The sequence below is a fragment of the Canis lupus genome, chromosome 19 (genome assembly GCF_048164855.1).
Source record: "Canis lupus baileyi chromosome 19, mCanLup2.hap1, whole genome shotgun sequence".
In the NCBI taxonomy this organism is placed as follows: Eukaryota; Metazoa; Chordata; class Mammalia; order Carnivora; family Canidae; genus Canis; species Canis lupus.
Window position 1 is genome coordinate 44,909,255 of NC_132856.1, and position 19,381 is coordinate 44,928,635.

The 19,381-nt window shown below is 46.7% G+C and overlaps 1 protein-coding gene across 1 annotated transcript in view; it reads left to right on the forward strand.

Annotated features, from left to right (window-relative positions):
- The window catches only part of CDCP1 (CUB domain containing protein 1), a 57,229-nt gene extending 39,649 nt beyond the window's left edge, over nt 1-17,580 (forward strand). Inside the window, exons 5-9 of the mRNA XM_072786536.1 lie at nt 6,188-6,409; nt 7,421-7,801; nt 9,790-10,155; nt 12,449-12,536; nt 14,865-17,580. Coding sequence (XP_072642637.1) covers nt 6,188-6,409; nt 7,421-7,801; nt 9,790-10,155; nt 12,449-12,536; nt 14,865-15,279 — 1,472 coding nt within the window. The 3' untranslated portion in view covers nt 15,280-17,580. The remainder of the gene's footprint in view (nt 1-6,187; nt 6,410-7,420; nt 7,802-9,789; nt 10,156-12,448; nt 12,537-14,864) is intronic.
- The last annotated feature ends 1,801 nt before the right edge of the window (nt 17,581-19,381 follow it).

Sequence of the window (19,381 nt, forward strand, 5' to 3'; positions counted from 1 at the left end):
GTGTCTCTCATGAATAAATAAATAAAATATTTAAAAAAAAAAACAATAGTAGTTAAATTTTGGGAGAGTCAAAAGTTACAGAGACATTTTCAACAGTGGGGCAGGAGGTCAGCACCCCTAACCCCACATCATTCAAGGGTCAACTGTACTACCGTGTCATACCTGGTGGTATTGCCACATCATTACCTGGAGTTTCATCTGACAGTCACATAGAGAGACAATGTCTCTGTTGTCTCCCGCAAACTGTTCCTCTTTTTATATCATTTCTGCAAGATTCAAGTGGCCCTGCTGATGCCGAATCCTACAAGTTAATAGTAGTCTCCCTAAGTACATGGTTCCCTTTAGCCAGAGCAGACCGCTAGCCTACTGCTTTACACATCCTCCTACCGCTGTTAGGAGGTATGTTCACTTGCTCTGAAAGCACCAAACAGACTAGTATCTTCAAAACCCAAGGGCTTCTGAGTTATCATGACTTATACAAGGTAGACGAACAGGAGTTTCCAGCTTGTTACACCATGTGTTTCAATGAGTCTCAACACCAGTCTGAGTAAATGCTGGTTGGGGAAGCAGTTGTGTTGCTTCTTCTTCAGCAAGACCTCCAACCCACCTGGAGCCTTTACCTCAAGGTTGACTTTGTTTTTGTCTTTTGTTGGATAACTCATGCTCTGTGGGACTTAAATTTATCCTGGCAGAATTGACACATATCGTAGCCCCTTATTCCCATGGAACACATTTTTATTTTAAAGTAAGGAATCTCGGGGCACCTCAGTGACTCAGTTGGTTGAGCCTCCGACTCTTGATTTAGGCTCAGGTCATGATCTCAGAATCGTGGGATTGAGCCCAGCATCAGGCTCTGCACTAGTGTGGAGCCTGCTTAAGATTCTCTCTCTCCCTCTCCCTCTGCCCCTTCCTACCTTGCTCTCTCTCTCTCTCTCTCTCTCTAAAAAAAAAAAGAAAGAAAGAAAGAAATGAAGTAGAGAAATCTCTATCTACAGATTCCACAAAAATAGGGACTTTTTTGAAACTTCAGTCAATAAGCTAATCCCTGTGTCAATAAATATCAAATAGTGAAAGTTTGTCTTTTTTGCAGGGGGAGGTGTCTTCTCAAATCTCCAGCTCAAGGATTTATTATAAGAAGGAAACATCTGTAGTATTGTAGAAAGAATATGGGATTCTCTTGCAGTAGGAAACTATCCATTAGGTTCCTAGATTTGAGCAAATACGTGGAGCCTCTCCGAGGTCTCTTTCAGCCATAAACTGGTGACTGACACACCTACCCCTCCTTCTCCTGGTGTGAATAGGCTAAGGCAACTTATCAAAGCACAGAAGACCCTGAGTAAAATCTGTCTTATTTTTCCATAGATTTACAAATGTAAATAGTGACAATTCTATTTAAAGCACGCCACCTGTGACAGGTGAGGGCCACATAACTTCCCTCCTGCCCAGACTGCTGAAGCCACTTATGAACACATACCTTAGGCAGCATGGGAATTTACTGGGTCTACCCCTGCATCTCCCCTGAGAGCCAACCAAAATAAGTATGGAAAGAAGCCGCATCCAATGACTAATGAATGGGATGTGTCTACAGAACTGGAAAGCCAGACACATGTAGTGTGAACACAGAGGCCAGGGTCCTCCTGATGTTCCCCTCAATACAAGATCCATCTTGCACCAAAATCAGAATCATTTTCCTCGACAAACTCCACTCTCTGTTTTGGCTCAATTGCAGTACGTCTCATCACTGTCCCTTGATTATTCTACAGTGACCTTCAAAGTAAATATGAATCATAAAACCACAGTACCATTCCACACCTACCAGAATGGCTAAAATGAGGAAGGCTGGCAACACCAAATGTTGGCAAGAACATAGGGCACTGGAATCTGGACTTGCTGCTTGCAAGAGGGTAAAAGGACAAAATCACTTGGGAGAACAACCTGCCAGTTTCTCACAAACTTACACCTACCTATGACCCAGAAATTTCCCTCCTAGGTAATTACCCTAGAGAAATGAAACCATAGGTTTACTCAAAGATCTATAAAAGAATATATATACAGCAGTTTTATTCATAATCAGAAACAACCTAACTCTCCATCAATCTAGAAACAAACAAGTGTGGTATCTTTGTTCTATGGAATACCACTCAGTAATGACAAGGAAAAAGGGGCTTATATCCACAATAACATGGATGAGCCTGAAGTACATTTTCCTTTTTTTTTTTTAAGATCTTATTTATTTATTCATGAGAGGCACACGCAGAAAGAGAGGCAGAGACACAGGCAGAGGGAGGAGAAGCAGGCTCCATGCACGGATCCCAAAGTGGGACTCGATCCTGAAAATCTGGGATTAGGCCCTGAGCCAAAGGCAGATGCTCAACCGCTGAGCCACCCAGGTGTCCCTAAGTACATTTTGAGGGGAAAAAGCCAGATAGAAGAGTACATACTGTATGATTCCATTTATAGGAAGTTCTAGAACAGGTGAAATCTACAAGATAGGAATCAAGAAGCCATGGCCTTTGGCGGGGCATGACTAGAAGTCAAACAGAATTGATTGGAAAGGAGCACAAAGGAACTTTCTGGTATAATAGGAATATTCTAGATCTTGCTTTGGGTGGTAGACACAATAGAAATATAAAGATGCCAAAGCTCATCAAACTGAACACATAAGATCTGTGTGTTTTATTATATAAATTACATGTCAAAGAAGTCAAGGGAAGCTATAGTCAGTGGTTAGTGGGTGTGGGAGTCAGACTACTTTGGGCCTCACTAGCAAACTATGTGACTTTGGACAAGTTGCTTAACCTTTCCAAGCTTTGACTTTGTAGTTTATAAAATTGGGATGATAAAAGCGGTATTACCTTAAACAAATCAAAACTTTGAACTTCCCAAAGGAAAGTCCATTTATGGTTGCATATCATCACTGGAGTACAGTGTTGGTCATAAAAACAGGCCCTCCATCAATATTTGAAGAAGTATCCTTGAATTAATGCAAGTCTAATAAATTTGGTGCATTTCTAATGCATATCAAGGAACTATTTTGCTCTCATCTTGAGATCAGATGGCTGTTGGTAGGTTTTTTCAGAGGGGGCATCAACCATATATGAGCTGCAAGATGCCAGGCCAGAGGTTCCCATGGCTTCTTGTCTCCTCTGCACAGTACCAGCCAGAAAAGAGGAAGCTGATGTCCACAGAGGCCACAAGTGTTGTAGAAACAGCACAGGGTTTTTAACCCAGAGGTTATGGGCTTGGGTCCTAGTCCCACCATCTCCCAGCCTTAGATTCCCTGTCAATCAAATGGAGTTGATGAAGCCTACTATGCTAGATTGAATATTTGTTCCAAAATCTTCACCACCCCTCCTGGGAGAGGATTAGCTTTGCTGCCCCCATTGGATACAGGGTTGGCCAAGTGAGTTTGCTTTGGCCAAGGAAGAAGAAGTGAGCATGCCCCTTCCAAGCAGAAGCTTCAGAACCCATCCTGTGATTCACCTTTCAAACTCTGCCTTGAGACTCGCATGTCACAGAGGCTTCTCCTTCAGCCTATATCTCAGAATTAAAAAGACATGCACCTGCAGTCAACCCACAATGGATATGTAAGATGAATGAAGAATAAATCTTTGTTATTCTGACCCTTCAGATCTGGGGACAATGTGTTACTGCAGCATAATTTAGCCTGAGCTGACTGACATGTTCCCTCTCAAGGATATCATGAGCATCAACAACTTATCACATCATGGACTCTCGACCATGTGCCACATATGCAGCTTATGGAGATCCACGAAGCTCCCTTTCTGGTGGGAAAAACAGACAAGTAATTGGAAAACGAAGACTTCCCAGTAAAGAGAGATTCACTTCCTTCTTGAAACACACCGTAATGGAATTTAAAGCATTTCTAAAAGCATAAATTCCAAGGGAAATGATGAATGTAAAGGCAACAATATTCTAGCATTTCTTGGCATGGGGTAGAGAGGGGTAACTGATTCAGCCAGCAGATCTAAAAGTGCAGAATCCAATCCCACAGTGGAAAACACCAAAAAGAAACTTTCAAAGGCCCAGGAATTAGCAGCAAGTCACCTCGAGAACCAGGACTAAAAGTGAAAGAAGCCCTGCCAGCCCCAGACCCACCAAACAGCCCAGGAACACTCCTCCCCCAGGCAACAGAAGATAGGAGTTTCTTCCCTGGAGAAGGGAAGTTTTTGCACCAAAGATCCTGGTTGCATTGAAGGTAGAGGTGCTAGGCTGAACCCAGGGGGCTTGAATAAGGTTGATGTGCTGGCTATCAAGGCCCCATCCTGCTTCCTTCTTGAGAAGCCCTGAGAGTGTTTCCTCTACTTGGTGGATGGTGGGTTCTTCTCTGGAGGAATCCAACCAACCCAAAAGAAGAGACTTAAACATGCAGGTGTTACGGGTTCCACAGGAAGCTATCTGGTCAGACCACCCTCCAGAGAAGCTCGGTCAACAAGCAGAAGTATTCCAAATAGTGTGCGGTGCCCCACTCTTAGGCCCCTCTCCGGTAATGACCACATTACAGATTTGTTGTATTTCTCTCCAGATCTTGTTTCTCTTCATTTACATACATAAGTATATACACGTAGACATACTATTACTTTGGATGCAGAGATTTTTTTTTTAAGTGGTTCTTTTTCTTATGATTTTATTTACTTATTTATTTGACAGGGAGAGAGAGAGAGAGAACTAGCACAAGCAGTGGGGACCTGCAGTGGGAGAGGAAGAAGCAGGTTTCCCACCAAGCAGGGAGCCCGAAGTGGGGCTCGATCCCAGGAGCTGGGATCATGACCTGAGCCAAAGGCAGACACCCAACCAACTGAGCTACCCAGGCGCCCGATGCAGAGATTTTATAATTAAATGGTGTCACAGCCTACATATTATTGTACACTTGCTGTTCTAGTCAATCCTGCATCTTGGAAGTTCTTAGAGCAGAGTATATTTAGATCTCCCTCTTTCTTTCTAACTGCTAAATAATACTCCGTTCATGAATGTTCCACGGTGTATTTAACCCTTCCCGTGTTATGTGGTGTCTGGCTTTCCACAGTTCCACACCTGTGGTACAAACAAGGGTGCAGGGGTGGGGGCTTTCATCTTCATCCTCTACGCTGTGTTTTAATTTGCTTTTCTGTGATGACAAGTGATACTAAGAATTCTTTGTACTTTGAGTCTGTGAACATTTCAGTTTTCCTCTGAGAACTGCTCAATCCATCTGTCTTACAAATATTTTCTCCCGATGTGTCCCTTGTCCTTCAACATTTTGGAACTTCCTGTCAGTTATCTATATTTTCTTTCTTTCATAATTTGCACCCCATATTTGTAAGGATATTCTCTTTGCTGTGAAATACCAGTCTAATTTTATTCTTTTACTAAGGGGAGAAATAGTTCTAGGTGAGCCAGGAGTGGTTCATCTTTTTCTCGCTTGTTTGAAATATAGCATTTATTAGAGACTAAGTTATAATATCGGTGGATATTAATAATACCTATGAATCTTCTATCCCTGCGCTGATGCCACACTGCTGCTAATTACTACGGATAGCAGGAGAATATTTAAATAAACAGTGGTGAATCTCACTTATTAACTATCCCGCAGCCACTAAATTACTGAATATTTTCAAAGACTTGTGAATATGAAAACTATATGGAAAAATAAGTAAACCTGTGTGAAGTAATAAAGCAAAAGCTGAGTATAAAACTTTATATATACCATACTTTGAAGCAGCTGAAAATATGCATGCATATGAACAAGGATTAAGATGAACTTGAATTCATTTTGGCCTGAATGAATTCAGGCCATTATTTTTCTTTCTAAATTTCTTCTAGGGGCCCCTGGGTGGCTCAGTCAGTTAAGCGTCTGCCTTCAGCTCAGGTCATGATCCCGGGGTCCTAGGATCAAGTCTCTCATCATGCTCCCTGCTCAGCGAGGAGTCTGCTTCTCCCTCTCCTTCTGCTTCTTCCCCAGCTTGTGCTGTCTCTCTCTCTCTTTCTCTTGCTCTCTCTCAAATAAATAAAATCTTTTGAATAAATAATAAATAAATTTATTTCTTCTAGATTCTTGTACATTCTCTTAATAATAAAACATGTTTCCAACACTCCCCAGCCACGAGACGTTTTGTGCTAATTTTTAGCCTTTCGTAGGGTGGCTTCTCATCCATACTTCAGACCTGTTTTCTCCTCGTGGTTTCAGATAAAATCTACCTGGTCGACTTGAGTAACGAGCAAGCCATGTCGCTTACCATCGAGCCACGGCCCATCAAGCTTAGCCGCAAGTTTGTCCCTGGCTGCTTTGTGTGTCTGGAGTCACGGACCTGTAGCACCAACCTCACCCTGACAGCCGGCTCCAAACACAAGATCTCTTTCCTTTGTGATAACCTGACTCGCCTGTGGATCAACGCCGAGAAAACCATAAGTACGTCCCCTTAGTTAGCACCGTCCTCCGGGGCCCATGGGCAAATCTCCCTGCCCCGCCTTATCTTCTTAATGGGGTCTGCTGAGTAGGTTGTAATAGTGTGATCAGAGATGCCCCCTGCAGTGCAGGGTGAGCAAGGGCAACCAAGCAGCGAATGGTGAGGTGGAGACGTCCCCCACTAGGACCAGAGCCTCAGCTGGAACGGGTGTCCTTCAGAAGTGCATTGCACTTCCAACTTCATGCTTGTGTCCTCTGCTTAGCCTTCCAGCATCTTTCATGAGATCCTGTCCTCTGTGTAACCGCCCCACCAACCCACCCCACCCCCACTTCCATGTTCAATGAGCCCTTGTCTCCTCTTACATGAGATTGAGTCTTGAGGTCAAGACTGTGGCTTGTTTCATTTTTTTGTCCCTGTGTCCCCTGGTAGTGCTGGACATGTATTGATCATGAAATAAATGTTTGATGAATGGAGGGCAGCAAAACCCCTAGTCACCTCCCCACTGGGCCACCATGACCTCTGACATGGATGTTTAGAGTTTCTATAGATGTGGCAGCAGAGGCCACAAGACACAAGACAGCCAGCCATGCTAAGAAGTGACAGATATCTCCCCAACTCCATCCCTGCTCTGCCTGCTGCACAGAGCCACCTCCCCAGAGTCAGTCGGGGATGCTGGGAAGCAGGGTGGAGGAAAAACCTATGCCCTGCCCATACTTAGCATCTGAGACTCAGATACAGAGAAGAGAGGCTGACACACAGGAAGAGAACGTTTCAACCCTAAATACTCCCCAGAGGTTGGTCTGCCAGTTTAGGGCAGAATAAGAATGTGAGAGGGTGGGCCAGAGGGGCAGCTAGAAAAAGAGCATGGAGAGAAGGAGGCCAGGAGAATGGAGGACAGAGTGGGTGGGGAGAGACCAAAGGGAAAAGCCAGAAAGTCTAGGATGGTCTCTACAGCTGGGGAGGATGCACTCCCGCTCTCCTCCCTGCTGGTAGCACGAGCCCCTCTTTTCCAGGCTGCCTGGACCACCGGAACTGCCGGAGGAGGCCCTACTCCCTCCAAGTGCCTGTGGACATCCTCCAGCTGCCTGTGCAGCTGCACGACTTCTCCTGGAAGCTGCTGGTGCCCAAGGACAAGCTCAGCCTGGCACTGGTGCCTTCCCAGAAGCTGCAGCAGCACACACAAGAGAAGTTCTGCAACACGAGCTTCAGCTACCTGGTGGCCAGCGCCGTCCCCGGCCAGGATCTTTACTTCGGCTCCTTCTGCCCTGGAGGCTCCATCGAGCAGATCCAGGTGAAGCAGAACATCTCGGTGACCCTCCGCACCTTTGCCCCCAACTTCCAACAAGAGGTTTCCAGGCAGGGCCTGACCGTGTCCTTTATACCATACTTCAAAGGTAAGGAGGTCTCCCTCTCTCTCTCTCTCTCTCTCTCCCCATCTTCCTGCCCCTTTCTTGTTTGGGGCATCCATCTTATTTTGCTTTGTGATCGTCTTAATTAAGCTGTCAACTTGAAGAGTAGGGAGAGATGAGTGGGTTGGTCCTCTCACAAGATGGTGCATCCTCATCCCAACTCTTCCATTAACCTACTGTGGAAAAATCCCAGGAGTCAGAAATAAGACTCTGAAAGTGGGAGGTGACAGTTGGCAGCAGCAGAACAAATAATCAGGTTCAAGCCTTTTTTGGAAGCAGGCAGGAGCATACATGAGAGCTAACCAGATATTCCCGAATCTTGGATTTTTTAAGGTGGGAGCATAAAAATCCTTATGCAGGCATTTCTGTGAGTCCACTTTGACCATTCGGAAGGTGGTGTGGAGTGCACAGAGGAAGGCAGGTGGGGGAGAGATGGGTCTCCAGAGTGCCAGGGTCCTGTTCCCAGCAAAGAAACACAGCCCCTCCTGCCAAGCAAGTGTTTGATCTTCAGGGTGCTGGGCAGCCAATGGGATCTAAATCCTTTGCAACGGGAAGCTCTCTATGGTTGGTTTTCAAAGTCACAGTTGCCATTACAAGTTGCTCAAAGTCAGAGGCCACTTAAAAATTGACCAAGACTTTTATCTGAGGTTTACTTCAGATTTTGTTCCCAGAGGCCTTAGTGGGGAGGGAAGAATTCTTTGGCCATAAGATTAAGGTTAGTCCAGGCTGCCTGATATCTCTGCAGCTACCCAAAGAACTCCTCCTGGGGAGTCTTTGAAAACAAGACATACCTTCCTCAGTGTAGACTGTTGGAGTTGATCTCACCGGAAGGTCAGGTGACATGTTGGGGGTCTTTTGCTTTGCAATTCTGTTCTTCCCAGAACCGGAAGTGATTTAATCTCTGAAACAGAAACCAGTCCCTACCAGTCCCACTGTAGAGCAGAGCATCAGGTAGATGTTAGCTATGTCGAGGGCGTTTCTGAAAGGAAGCTTTCAGAAATAACCAGCGGTTTGGCAAACTAGCCTTGGGTTATTTTTTTTGGTTGGTTGGTTGGTTGGTTGGTTGATCGATTTTGTTCAAAAGACCTGAGCACTTAACCTGAGACTCTCACCTTGTGCTGACCAACAATTACTAGCCACGTGTGGCAATTTATGTTTAAATTAATAACAAAATTAAAAATGTAGCTCCTCTGTCAAGCACATTTTGGGTCTTCTACAGGCACACATGGCAGTGGCTACTTGCTTGGACAGCATGAATTGGGGTACCCAGGAGATAACGCGGGTTTGGTTTCAGACCACTGCAATAAAGCAAGTGAAATGAGTTTTTTGGTTTCTTGGTGCATATAAAAGTTATATTTACACCATATGGTAGCTTAGTAAGTGTACAATAGCACTGTGTTAAAAAAAACAGTATACATACCTTAATTTAAAAATTCTTTATTGCCAAGGTGCATGGCTCACTCAGTTGGCAAGAACATGCAACTCTTGACTGCAGGGTTCTAAGGTCAAGCCCCACATTGGGTGTAGAGATTACTTAAAACTAAAATCTTCATAAGCAAAAAAAAAACAAAAAAACAAAAAAATTCATTGCTAAAAAATGCTCACCATCATTTGAGCTTTCTGTGAGTTGCAATCACTGATCACAGATCACCATAGCAAATATAATAATAAAAAAGTTTGAAATGTTGCAAGAATCACCAAGATGTGACACAGAGTCAAAGAGTGGCAAATGCTATTGGGAAAAAAATGGCGCCACAGATTTGCCCAACACAGGGTTGCCACAAACCTTCAATTTGTAAAAAACAAAAATAAAAAAAGCGGAATCCACAAAGCATAATAAGAGGAGGTGAACCTGTGAAGAACTTCTGTGTCATTGCAAAAAAACTCTGTTGAACAGTGCTCATCTAGGCAGGTTGACATCCATTTTGATTCAGTGAAATATCTTGTGTGGATTCCCTCCCCTGTTTCTGCAGAGGAAGGTGTTTTCACGGTGACCCCAGATACAAAAAGCAAGGTCTACCTGAGGAGCCCTAACTGGGACCGGGGCCTGCCATCCCTTACCTCGGTGTCTTGGAACATCAGTGTGCCCAGCAACCAGGTGGCTTGCTTGACCTTCCTAAAGGAGAGGACGGGCGTTGTCTGCCAGACAGGGCGTGCCTTCATGATCATCCAGGAGCAGCGGAGCAAAGCTGAGGAGATCTTCAGCCTGGAAGACGAGGTGCTCCCCAAGCCAAGCTTCCACCACCACAGCTTCTGGGTCAACATCTCCAACTGCAGCCCTGTGAGTGGCAAGCAGCTGGACCTGTTTTTCTGGGTGTTGCTTACCCCAAGGACTGTAGGTAAGGGCCTGCAAAGTCTTGTGGGGGTGGGGGTGGACCACAAATTGGCAGCCGGAGGGTAGGGCGCAAGCCTGGGGGGCAAGTCAGAAAACATGGGTTTGAGTCCTGGCTGGCAGGTCAGCTTTTGCAACGATAATGCTGCAAAACAAACCACCCCAGAACTTAGTGGCTTAAAGACAGCTATTTGTTATTGCTTACATGTTGGCTGGGCAATTCTGGTGTAAGTTGGGCTTATCTGGGTTCACTCATTCATGAACCTGTGGACAGCTGCAGGTGGCTAGAGGACTCTGCTGCTCTTGGCCACACACACTCACTAGGTTCCTTGGCTCTCCTTCCCACGGTCCCTTACACTCCAGCCTGGACCTTGTTCTCATGGCAGAAGCAGAGAGATCCAAGAGAGTCTGGAGGAAGCATGTAAGGTCTCTTGATGCTTGGGTTAGGAACTCACACACCAGCCCTTCTACAGGTCTTCTTTGGGCCTGCCCAAAGTCAAGGGATGGACAATAGGCTCCACCTGTTGGTGGGAGAAGCTGCAGAGTCATGTAGTAAAAGACGTGATTCAGGGAGTGGGGAGAACTAGGGAAGTTTTATAGTCCATCTATCACTGTCATTTACTATTAATCTCTCTCTAGTGTAGGGGAAGGCTCTCAAAACTCCTTTAACCTTCCTCATTTTAGAGGGTACATAGATGATAATAACTACTTCGTAGAAGTATCATTGGGAATTCAAGTGCTGGAGATTCAAATGTGGGGACCTGAAAAGTGTGACAAAGATACTTGGTGCTAGCATTTTTTAAAGATTTTATGTATTTATTTTAGAGAGTGTGTGCGCACGTACAAGCAGGGGAAGGGAGCAGAGGGAAAGAGAGAGAATGCAGAGCCTGATGCAGGGCTCAATCTCATGACCCTGAGATCAAGACCTGAGCTGAAATCAAGAGTCAGACACTTAAGTGCACCCCCTGGCACTGGCATTTTTTATTCAGTCCAGTGAAACATGGGAATCCATGTAATGCCCTTGATGACAGGCCTTATGCTCAAAGTTGCAGGATCTGCTCAAGAGTCTCCAATGAGGAAATGCATGTGTGACAGGGCAGTCGTGGTGGGGCCACATTTGCCTTTATTCCAAGGTAGTCACAGAGCACCACACAGTGTTGGAACCAGAGGGACCATGGAGGACGTTCCTCCTGGCCCTTTCTCTTTGTGGCACTCAGAGAGACGAACAACTGGTTAGCAGCAAGAGAATTGAGAAGTGAGAAGCTCTCCCAAACTCAGGTTAGCTCCTGAGTTTTCTGACTCTCTTACATTCATTTTCTGTCATTTATTTCTATTTCCTTTTTTTTAAAGTTTATTTGTTTATTTAAGCAATCCCTACACCCAGTGTGGGGCTCGAACTCATGACCCTGAGATCAAGAGCTGGACACTCTTCTGACTGAGCCAACTAGATGCCCCACTTCTTTCTATTTCTATTTCTCTCTTAATTTCTCCTTTCATTTTCTTGAACAGGCATCTAAATCTCTGTTTGGTGCAGGGCTCTCTCTCTATCTCCTTTACAACTGTAGGAAAAGGACAGCACAGATGAAACCACCCTGTCCTTAATGCCCTCACTTCTGACTTTTGCTACCCTTCTCACCCAGTTAGACTGTGACACCTGGGTGGACACACCTGGGGGGTAGGCCTAGAGTAGCCTTTGAAGGGGATCTAGTAGGGCACCCGATTTGTTTTAGTTATCTGTACTGCATAACAAACAGTCCCAAGATTCAGTAGCTTATACAATAACCATTTTGTTTGCTCACAATTCCGTGGGTCAGGAATTTAGGCAGGATACAGGAGCATGGCTCTTATCTGCTCTTAGATATCAGGAGCTGCCACCAGATACCTTGAACAGTGAGAGGGTAGCTGGGATGGTTCACCTGGGGACAGACACCTACAGCCTTGGTATTTTCAGCTGGCTTCCTTAGTTTGTTTTCCTCATGGAGTCTCCGCGTGGTTGGCTTGGGCTTCCTCCCAGCATGGCAGCCTCAGCATAGTCAGACTTCTTACGTGGTGACTGACTGGCTGTCCCAAAGACAGAAAGTGCAAGAAGTTCCCAGGCCTCTAAAAGGCCCCAGAACCAGCAAGTCAAGAAGAGTCAAGAAGAAGGGAAATAGACTCCTCTTACTGTGAAGAGCAGCGTGTGTGTACTGGGAGGGTGGGGAGGGATGCTGGCCATCTCTGTAGACTGTCTACCCTGGTTCATCATTGGCCTGACCACCCCCATGCCTCCTCATCCCTCTCCCTCGTGTCTTTGCTCACAGACCTGACTGTCGTCATCATCGCGGTTGTGGGAGGTGGCGCCTTACTGCTGTTTGCCCTCGGATTCATCATTTGCTTTGTGAAAAAGAAGTAGGTGGAATTTCTCAAACTGTCTTCAGCTGATCTGACGCCTCCTTAGATCATACAGACCAGAGCTGTCATTAATTACTGACTTCTTTTCTGGCTTCCCATTCCTCTCCCAAGGATCGGTGTTAAATAATATTGCCAGATGTGAGTTATACTTGGAGGGGGGTGGGGACCGAAGACTTGGTGGGTGACATTTTAGCCTGAAGCTTTTACACAGCTGTCTCAGCCCAAGTCCCCTGGGAATCATTTACTGTCTGCTCATCAGACGGTGGTCATGATGGGGATGATCTCAGCAGGAAAATGCTCAATCAGCCCTGCCAGACCAGGCCGCTGAGCCTATGTCCTCTGTCGCTTTGAGAGTGAACGCATGCGGCCCCAGGTTGTTCTCCTCCGGTTTCTTAAACATTTTTGTGCTTGTGTATTGGACTCCAGACAAGCACCAAAAAGCTAGCCTTGTGGGCGAGAGGAAGAAAGACCCAGTTACCTGACTCATCTCACCTTCCACCCCCTCAGGATGACAGCTGCTGTTTTATGAAAGCAAAGTGTTGACCTTTTGAGATAGAATATGTGCTGCTACCAGATTTTATCAATTCTGCGCATATTTCTGATTAAAGCCGTGAGGGAGAGGGAAATTGCTTTCCTTTGCACGATTCAACCTTGCAACAAGACAAAGAGAATTTCTTTTTATTAACTGGGGCCATGAGCAAACAACTGAAAGTCCTGATCAACAGTGAGACTGTCTAGAAATGTCTCCACTAATGAGGAAGGGGCTGCCCATGGCAGATCCAGGGAAAAGTCTCTTCTCCATGAAATGGGATTGTATAGATACCACACAGGGTGTGGAGGGGGGAAGGACTCCTTTCAACAAATTATCATTGTATGGTTTCTCTGGGAAACTTTCTTGTCTGGGGTGCAGTCTATACCGTCTGAATCAGAAAGCCCGGTTAACATCGGGCTCGTTTCCTCATCAGGAGGGAACCAGACAAGGGGAGGGTCCAGCTCTTGCCTCCATCTCTAAACTGCCCCGTTCCTGGCAGGAGAATCCTTAGCCCTCCCCAACCTTGCTGTGGGGCCATAGTTGACAGGTTTGCTGCCAAGTTGTAGGAGGGTGGATGGGTTCTGCAGTGAGAATGGAGGACTCGTTCATTAAGCAAGGTGTTTCTGAGCGCCTCCTAGGCCCTAGGAACCATGCACAGTGCCGGGAATATAATGGTGAGCAGGACACAGTCTCTCCTCCCACTGCCCAGGGCAGGCAGAGGGACGAAAGAGGAAGGCAAATGAAGGACCGGCTTCAGAACCCCCAGAGAAGAACATTGATGGAGACAATCACAGCTCTGTGGAGCTCAAAGGAGGGGCATCCATCTCAGGGCTTCAGGCAGGAGCCTTTGAAACCCATCATCCCAGCCAGAGACTCGGAGTTACAAGCTAAATGTACTAGATTATTTTTATTTCAGAAAAGGACAGGGAGCCTGTCTACAATTAGTGAGCCGTCAGCCTGTGCATTATATGGTCCATTATGTTAATTGAGCTAATGTCCTCCATTTGAATCACCAGTCAGCTAAAAAGCCAGTGTCCCCTGTTTTTGGCTCTTGGAGATGGAGGATGGAGCTTTGTTTTCAGTGCCAGAGAGTGCTAATGCCCATCCACACCCAAGTACCAAAGAACATTACAAACCAAAGGTTAATGGTGTTATTGAGGAACTCTGGCATCCCAGCCTGAACGTTATCTTCTTTTGAGCTCTGTCCCCTTATGCAGGCTGTTACCCTCATACAGCCTCCTGCTGAAGGGACTAGATCCCTCTGCTAATACTGAGTTTCACTGTCCCCGACCCCAGCTAAAGACTAAGATACCCTGAGTCTTCTTCTGTTGTGTCATTTAGAATCCAGATGGCCAGCACTTCTACCCATGCAAAAGAGGGATGATGAAGCATTAGCTACGGAAGATCCACGTCATAGAGGGTTAGCAGGGGCACGACACAACCACACCCGATGTGGTCGGGCTGGGGCACCACCCTTTCTCATGGGAAAGAGGGGCTGGTTGTCAGCTCTTTCCACCCCTGCAAATCCAAGTGCAGACAGTGTTAAACATGCCCTCTCTAAACCACTCTCTGCTCCCTGTTTCCACTGTGAAGACTGGAGACAGAAGCTGGTCCCTTCTAAATGCTCCCGAAGGACAGTAGTTTCAGTTTCAAGGGCTAAGGGATTTGAGGGACTTGGGAGAGATGTGTGAGAACCCCTGAAGGACCTGAGTTCCAGTAGGGATATGCCAATGGAGCACAGCGAAGATCATCCTGTCCTTTCTGACTCTGACTTGTTCTCCTTCTCTCAGTAGGAAAAAGAAGAAAACCAAAGGCCCACCAGTAGGCATCTACAATGGCAACGTCAACACCCAGTTGCCAATGCAGTCAAAGAAGTTTCCGAAAGGACGAAAGGACAGTGAGTCCCACGTGTACGCAGTCATTGATGACACCATGGTGTATGGGCATCTGCTACAGGATTCCAACGGCTCCTTCCTACAGCCGGAGGTGGACACCTACCGGCCCTTCCAGGGCCCCACGGGGGACTGCCCTCCCTCTCCACCCGCCATATGCTCCAGGGCCCCAACTGTAAAGTTGGCCACAGATGAGCCACCCCTTGGCATCCCTGCCGAGTCTGAGAGCGAACCCTACACCTTTTCCCACCCCAACAACAGGGACACAGACATTCCATTGCTGGACACCCATGAGCCAGAGGAGCCTACAGAGTAACTTGGACCCATCCCAAAGACTTTGCCTAAAGCTCAGCACTGAGACACCCATTAGGGGTCTCGAGCAGAAATCCTAAAGAGGAATTAAATGGAAGGAACAGCAGGAGGTTTTTCAGGACACCACCAACCTCTCTGATTTCCAAGTGGATTCTGAGTCCAAGTGGATTCATTTCAATGATGAGATGTTGAAAGTGATGAATTCCGATCTGGATACAATCATCACAGTTCATGTCCTTCTAAACTCAGGTTGGGTTGTAAACCAGCCCGTAATGAGAGGGGAGAGCTGTGAGTCACCACGGTTGCAACAAGCCCTGGATTTGGATTTGGATTTGGACCTCTTCGGGGCAACAATTCCAATCCCTTGGAGCTCATGCAAGGTCCCTGCTCCTGCTGGAGCCCCTGGATGAAAATGACAATGTGCCTTATTATTTTATTATTATTATTTATTTGGTGGTCCTATATATATAAGAAGTCAAATTTACAACCATATAGCTCTTTTTACCTGACATAGTAACAACTCACGCTAACTGGTTGGATGGCTGGGTTTTGACTTCTGTCGACCACCAGATAAACATGTGCCTGTCCCCTAGAAGGTGGGAATAATTTGCAATCTGTCTAGCCAAAACAGGGTGTGTATGTTTGAGGGCATTGATAAGAGACTTCCCAGTTCTCTTGCTCTGCGTGCGTGTGGTCATCCCACTGCATACGTTCATCTTCAGTCCTAGAAGTAAGAAAAATTTCCTTGCATTGCCATGTGCGTGGCTGTCCCTGCTCCAGCAATACTTTGGCATTTAAACAGAAAATTAGAGAGTATTTTCAACCTCTAAAACTGTTTAAAAATATAGGCCACTATATTAGTTCCCTCTTCCTACTGTAACCAATTACCTCAAAATTGGTGGCTTAAAACAAGATAGATTGCTTATCTTATGGTTCTGGAGACCAGAAGGGCAAAATGGGTCTCAGTGGGCTAAAATCAGGGTATCAGCAGAGCTACACTCCTTCTAGAGGCTCTAGGGGGAGAATTGGCTTCCTTGCCTTTTCAAGGTTTTAGGGTCTGCTCCTTGCGTCTGATGGCTGGTCATACTGTGGCACTTGCACCCACGATGACACTGTGACACTGATTCTCCTTCCTTCTTTCCTGTACATGGACCTTTCATTTATAAAGCCCACCCACCCAGATAATCCAGGATAATCTCCCCATCTCAAGATCTTTAATTTCATCCCACTGAAAAAGTCCCTTGTGCCAAGGAAGGTAACATATCCTCAGGTTCTGGGGAATTAGGACATGGACGTCTTTGGGGACCCATTACTCCACCTATCACACCTTCCTGCCACTGCAGGAGAGACTAGGAAATAACCCAGGCCACAAGGTGTGTTTTGTTTGGCCTGCAGAATCTTTTTGATGAAGTAGTTACTAACATGTAAAATTATACAGTTTTTGCATAAAAATCCAGACCAGGAGATCTGGCCGTTGCTGGGGCTCACACTGTTCCCTAGCAGCAGCCAGTGGGGCACCTGGTTCCCCAGTTCACCCCAGTCCCCACCACTCCCTCTTGTCTCCCTCACTGATGCTGAGTATCTGACTACTGACGAGTGTCCCCCCACACACACAAAGGTCGCTTTGTTCATAGTGAAATGGAAAGTTTGGGACCCATGTCTTGTGTCAAAGGAGAAGACTGGCCTTGGGGCTGGTGTGTATTGTAGGAGAGTTGTTTTCTCCCGCACAGCCCGCATCCCTCATTTACACTAATGACCGGCCCAGCTCCCAGGAGCATTTGCCTCTGTGGCCCCTGCTCTCATCTGGAGGGAGAGGGATTGTGTTCCGGCTTGCTGACACGGTCCAAAGGTCAATGTTTCTGCGGCCAAGCCTCCTTTAAAAAATAAGTGTGCTTCATTGTGTTCAGTGAATTCACCTCGGAAATGCACCGCCTAGACTTGTTCACGTGCTACTTTGCCTCCACAAAAAGGAGTTTTGCAATCTCCTAAATGGTGTGTATTCCAAGGCCTCTAAGACTCTTTCCAGAAGGAAGAGTCTGCTGTTTGGGTGATAGGCTGGGTGCTGCCCTGGGCACCTTTCCCTTTTAAAAGGCAGGCTCCTGGGCAGCCAGAGTGCCTCAGCGGTTTAGCGCCGCCTTCGGCCCAGGGCCTGATCCTGGAGACCCAGGATCGAGTCCTGCCTCTGGCTCCCTGCATGGAGCCTGCTTCTCCCTCTGCCTGTGTCTCTGCCTCTCTCTCCCTCTGTCTCTCATGAATAAATAAATAAAATCTTTAAAAAAATAAATAAAATAAAATAAAATAAAATGCGGGCTCCTGCCCAGTTACCCTTGTTGGCCTCTTGGCCTGAGGTGCTGGCAACACCCCCATGAAAGGCCAGAGGAGGGCTGGGGCGTCCTCTCCTCAACTGAAATTGTATTGTTACTTAAAATCCCCCCTGGAGCCCTGGCCTCCTCTCTGTGCCTTCTCTGACCTCCTGGGCTCTTCCGAAGCTCCCTCAGCCTGTGGTCTGCATCCCGCTGCCCCACGTGGCCGGCCACCTGTGGCCTGGCTGTCGTCACACGCACCACCTTTACGTACAGGGGTGCCATGGGCCCAGGTTCTTTTAACTGTTAGCTCAAAACTCTAGGCCCAGTTACTGTCATCTTAAGATCTCAGGAGAATTTAATATTTTTGGAGGTGCCAACCCGACATACGCCTGGCTCTTTCTCTAAAGCCCAGACCCCACTTAGGTAAAATATTTCAGGGCCCCTGGAAACCACTTGGACACACCTGCTGATGCCTACTGTGTGCCGGCACCAGGTCTGCGGACGCCTGGGTGGCCTCCACGGCCATCCGCAATGCTTGTGTGGAAGCCGGTGGAAGCCCGGCTGCTACAAGCCCGGGTTCTAATGCCGCAGTCATTTTGTGCAGGAGAGCAACGTCTCAGGAAGAGTGGGGAGTGGAAACACAAGTCCTTGGGGATGCAACCTTGGTCAAGGTTAGAGGACTGGTTTGTGTGGATCTGCAGTGCTTCACTGGGAATAATTTATTTCATTGTAGATACTTTTTAGGTACCATTTTATTCATTTCCTACACTTTTTTAAATAAACAAATGTACAAAAAAGAAAAATGGGCATCGCATTGTTTAAATGCTTCCGCTCTTTGTCCCCTAGTTCGGCTGAGGCCCTGATTCCCCAGTTTATTGTGGCAGGTTCAGCAGGGAATCAGCAGACATTGTCTTGACAGTGTGTTTATGGTACAAGATGCCAGGCTTTGGGCTGCCAGTGGGTAACTGAGAGGTCAGAGCCTGTTCTGTTCTCTGTTGAGACACCATTGGCCTCTGTGTGTGATGACTCCCGGTACCCCCCTAAAGATCTTGGGCCATCCTTGCCATTGACTGAAATTGAGCCCTAAGCCACATGTGGGTCACCAACCACCAGAACAGAAGCAAAAGGGAAGCTGGTGAGAGAAGAAAGCTCCAATAGGCCCCCCACCATTCACCTTACCCAAGTGCACCAAGGAGATAGGATGTTGCTGCATAACAAACCACCCAAACTTAAGTAACTTAAGAACAACCTTTATTTTGCTCACATATCTAGCAGAACTCATCAGGAATGGCTTACTTCTGCTTTGGGTGGCCTCTCTGGGCAGCTCAACTGGAATCTACTTTCAAGATGGTGGCATCACACAGCTGTGGAGTCAGTACCAGCTGCCAGCCAGGAGTTTTGATTCCTCTTCCCTTGGACTACAGGACTTTGGGGGCTTTTACACAACACGGTGGCTGTGTTCCAAGAGCGAGTATTCTCAGAGCAGAGAGTCGGAGCTGCCAGTGTCTGGAGACGTGGGCCTGGAAGCCAGCATGGCATCACTTCCATTCTAGTCTCCGGGCACATCCATCACTGAGCCTGCCCACACTTAAGGGGAGGAAGCAAAGACCCCAAGTCTCGGTGGGAGAGGAGTCAAAGAGTTCACAGCCATCTGCTACTCGCGGGGGGATAAGAGCCAAGTGTCCAAGCCCCTAGACAGCACTAACCAACACCTGTTTTTTTTCTTTTTCTTTTTTTAAAAAGATTTTGTTTATTTATTTATTCATGAGAGACACAGAGAGAGAGAGAGAGGCAGAGACA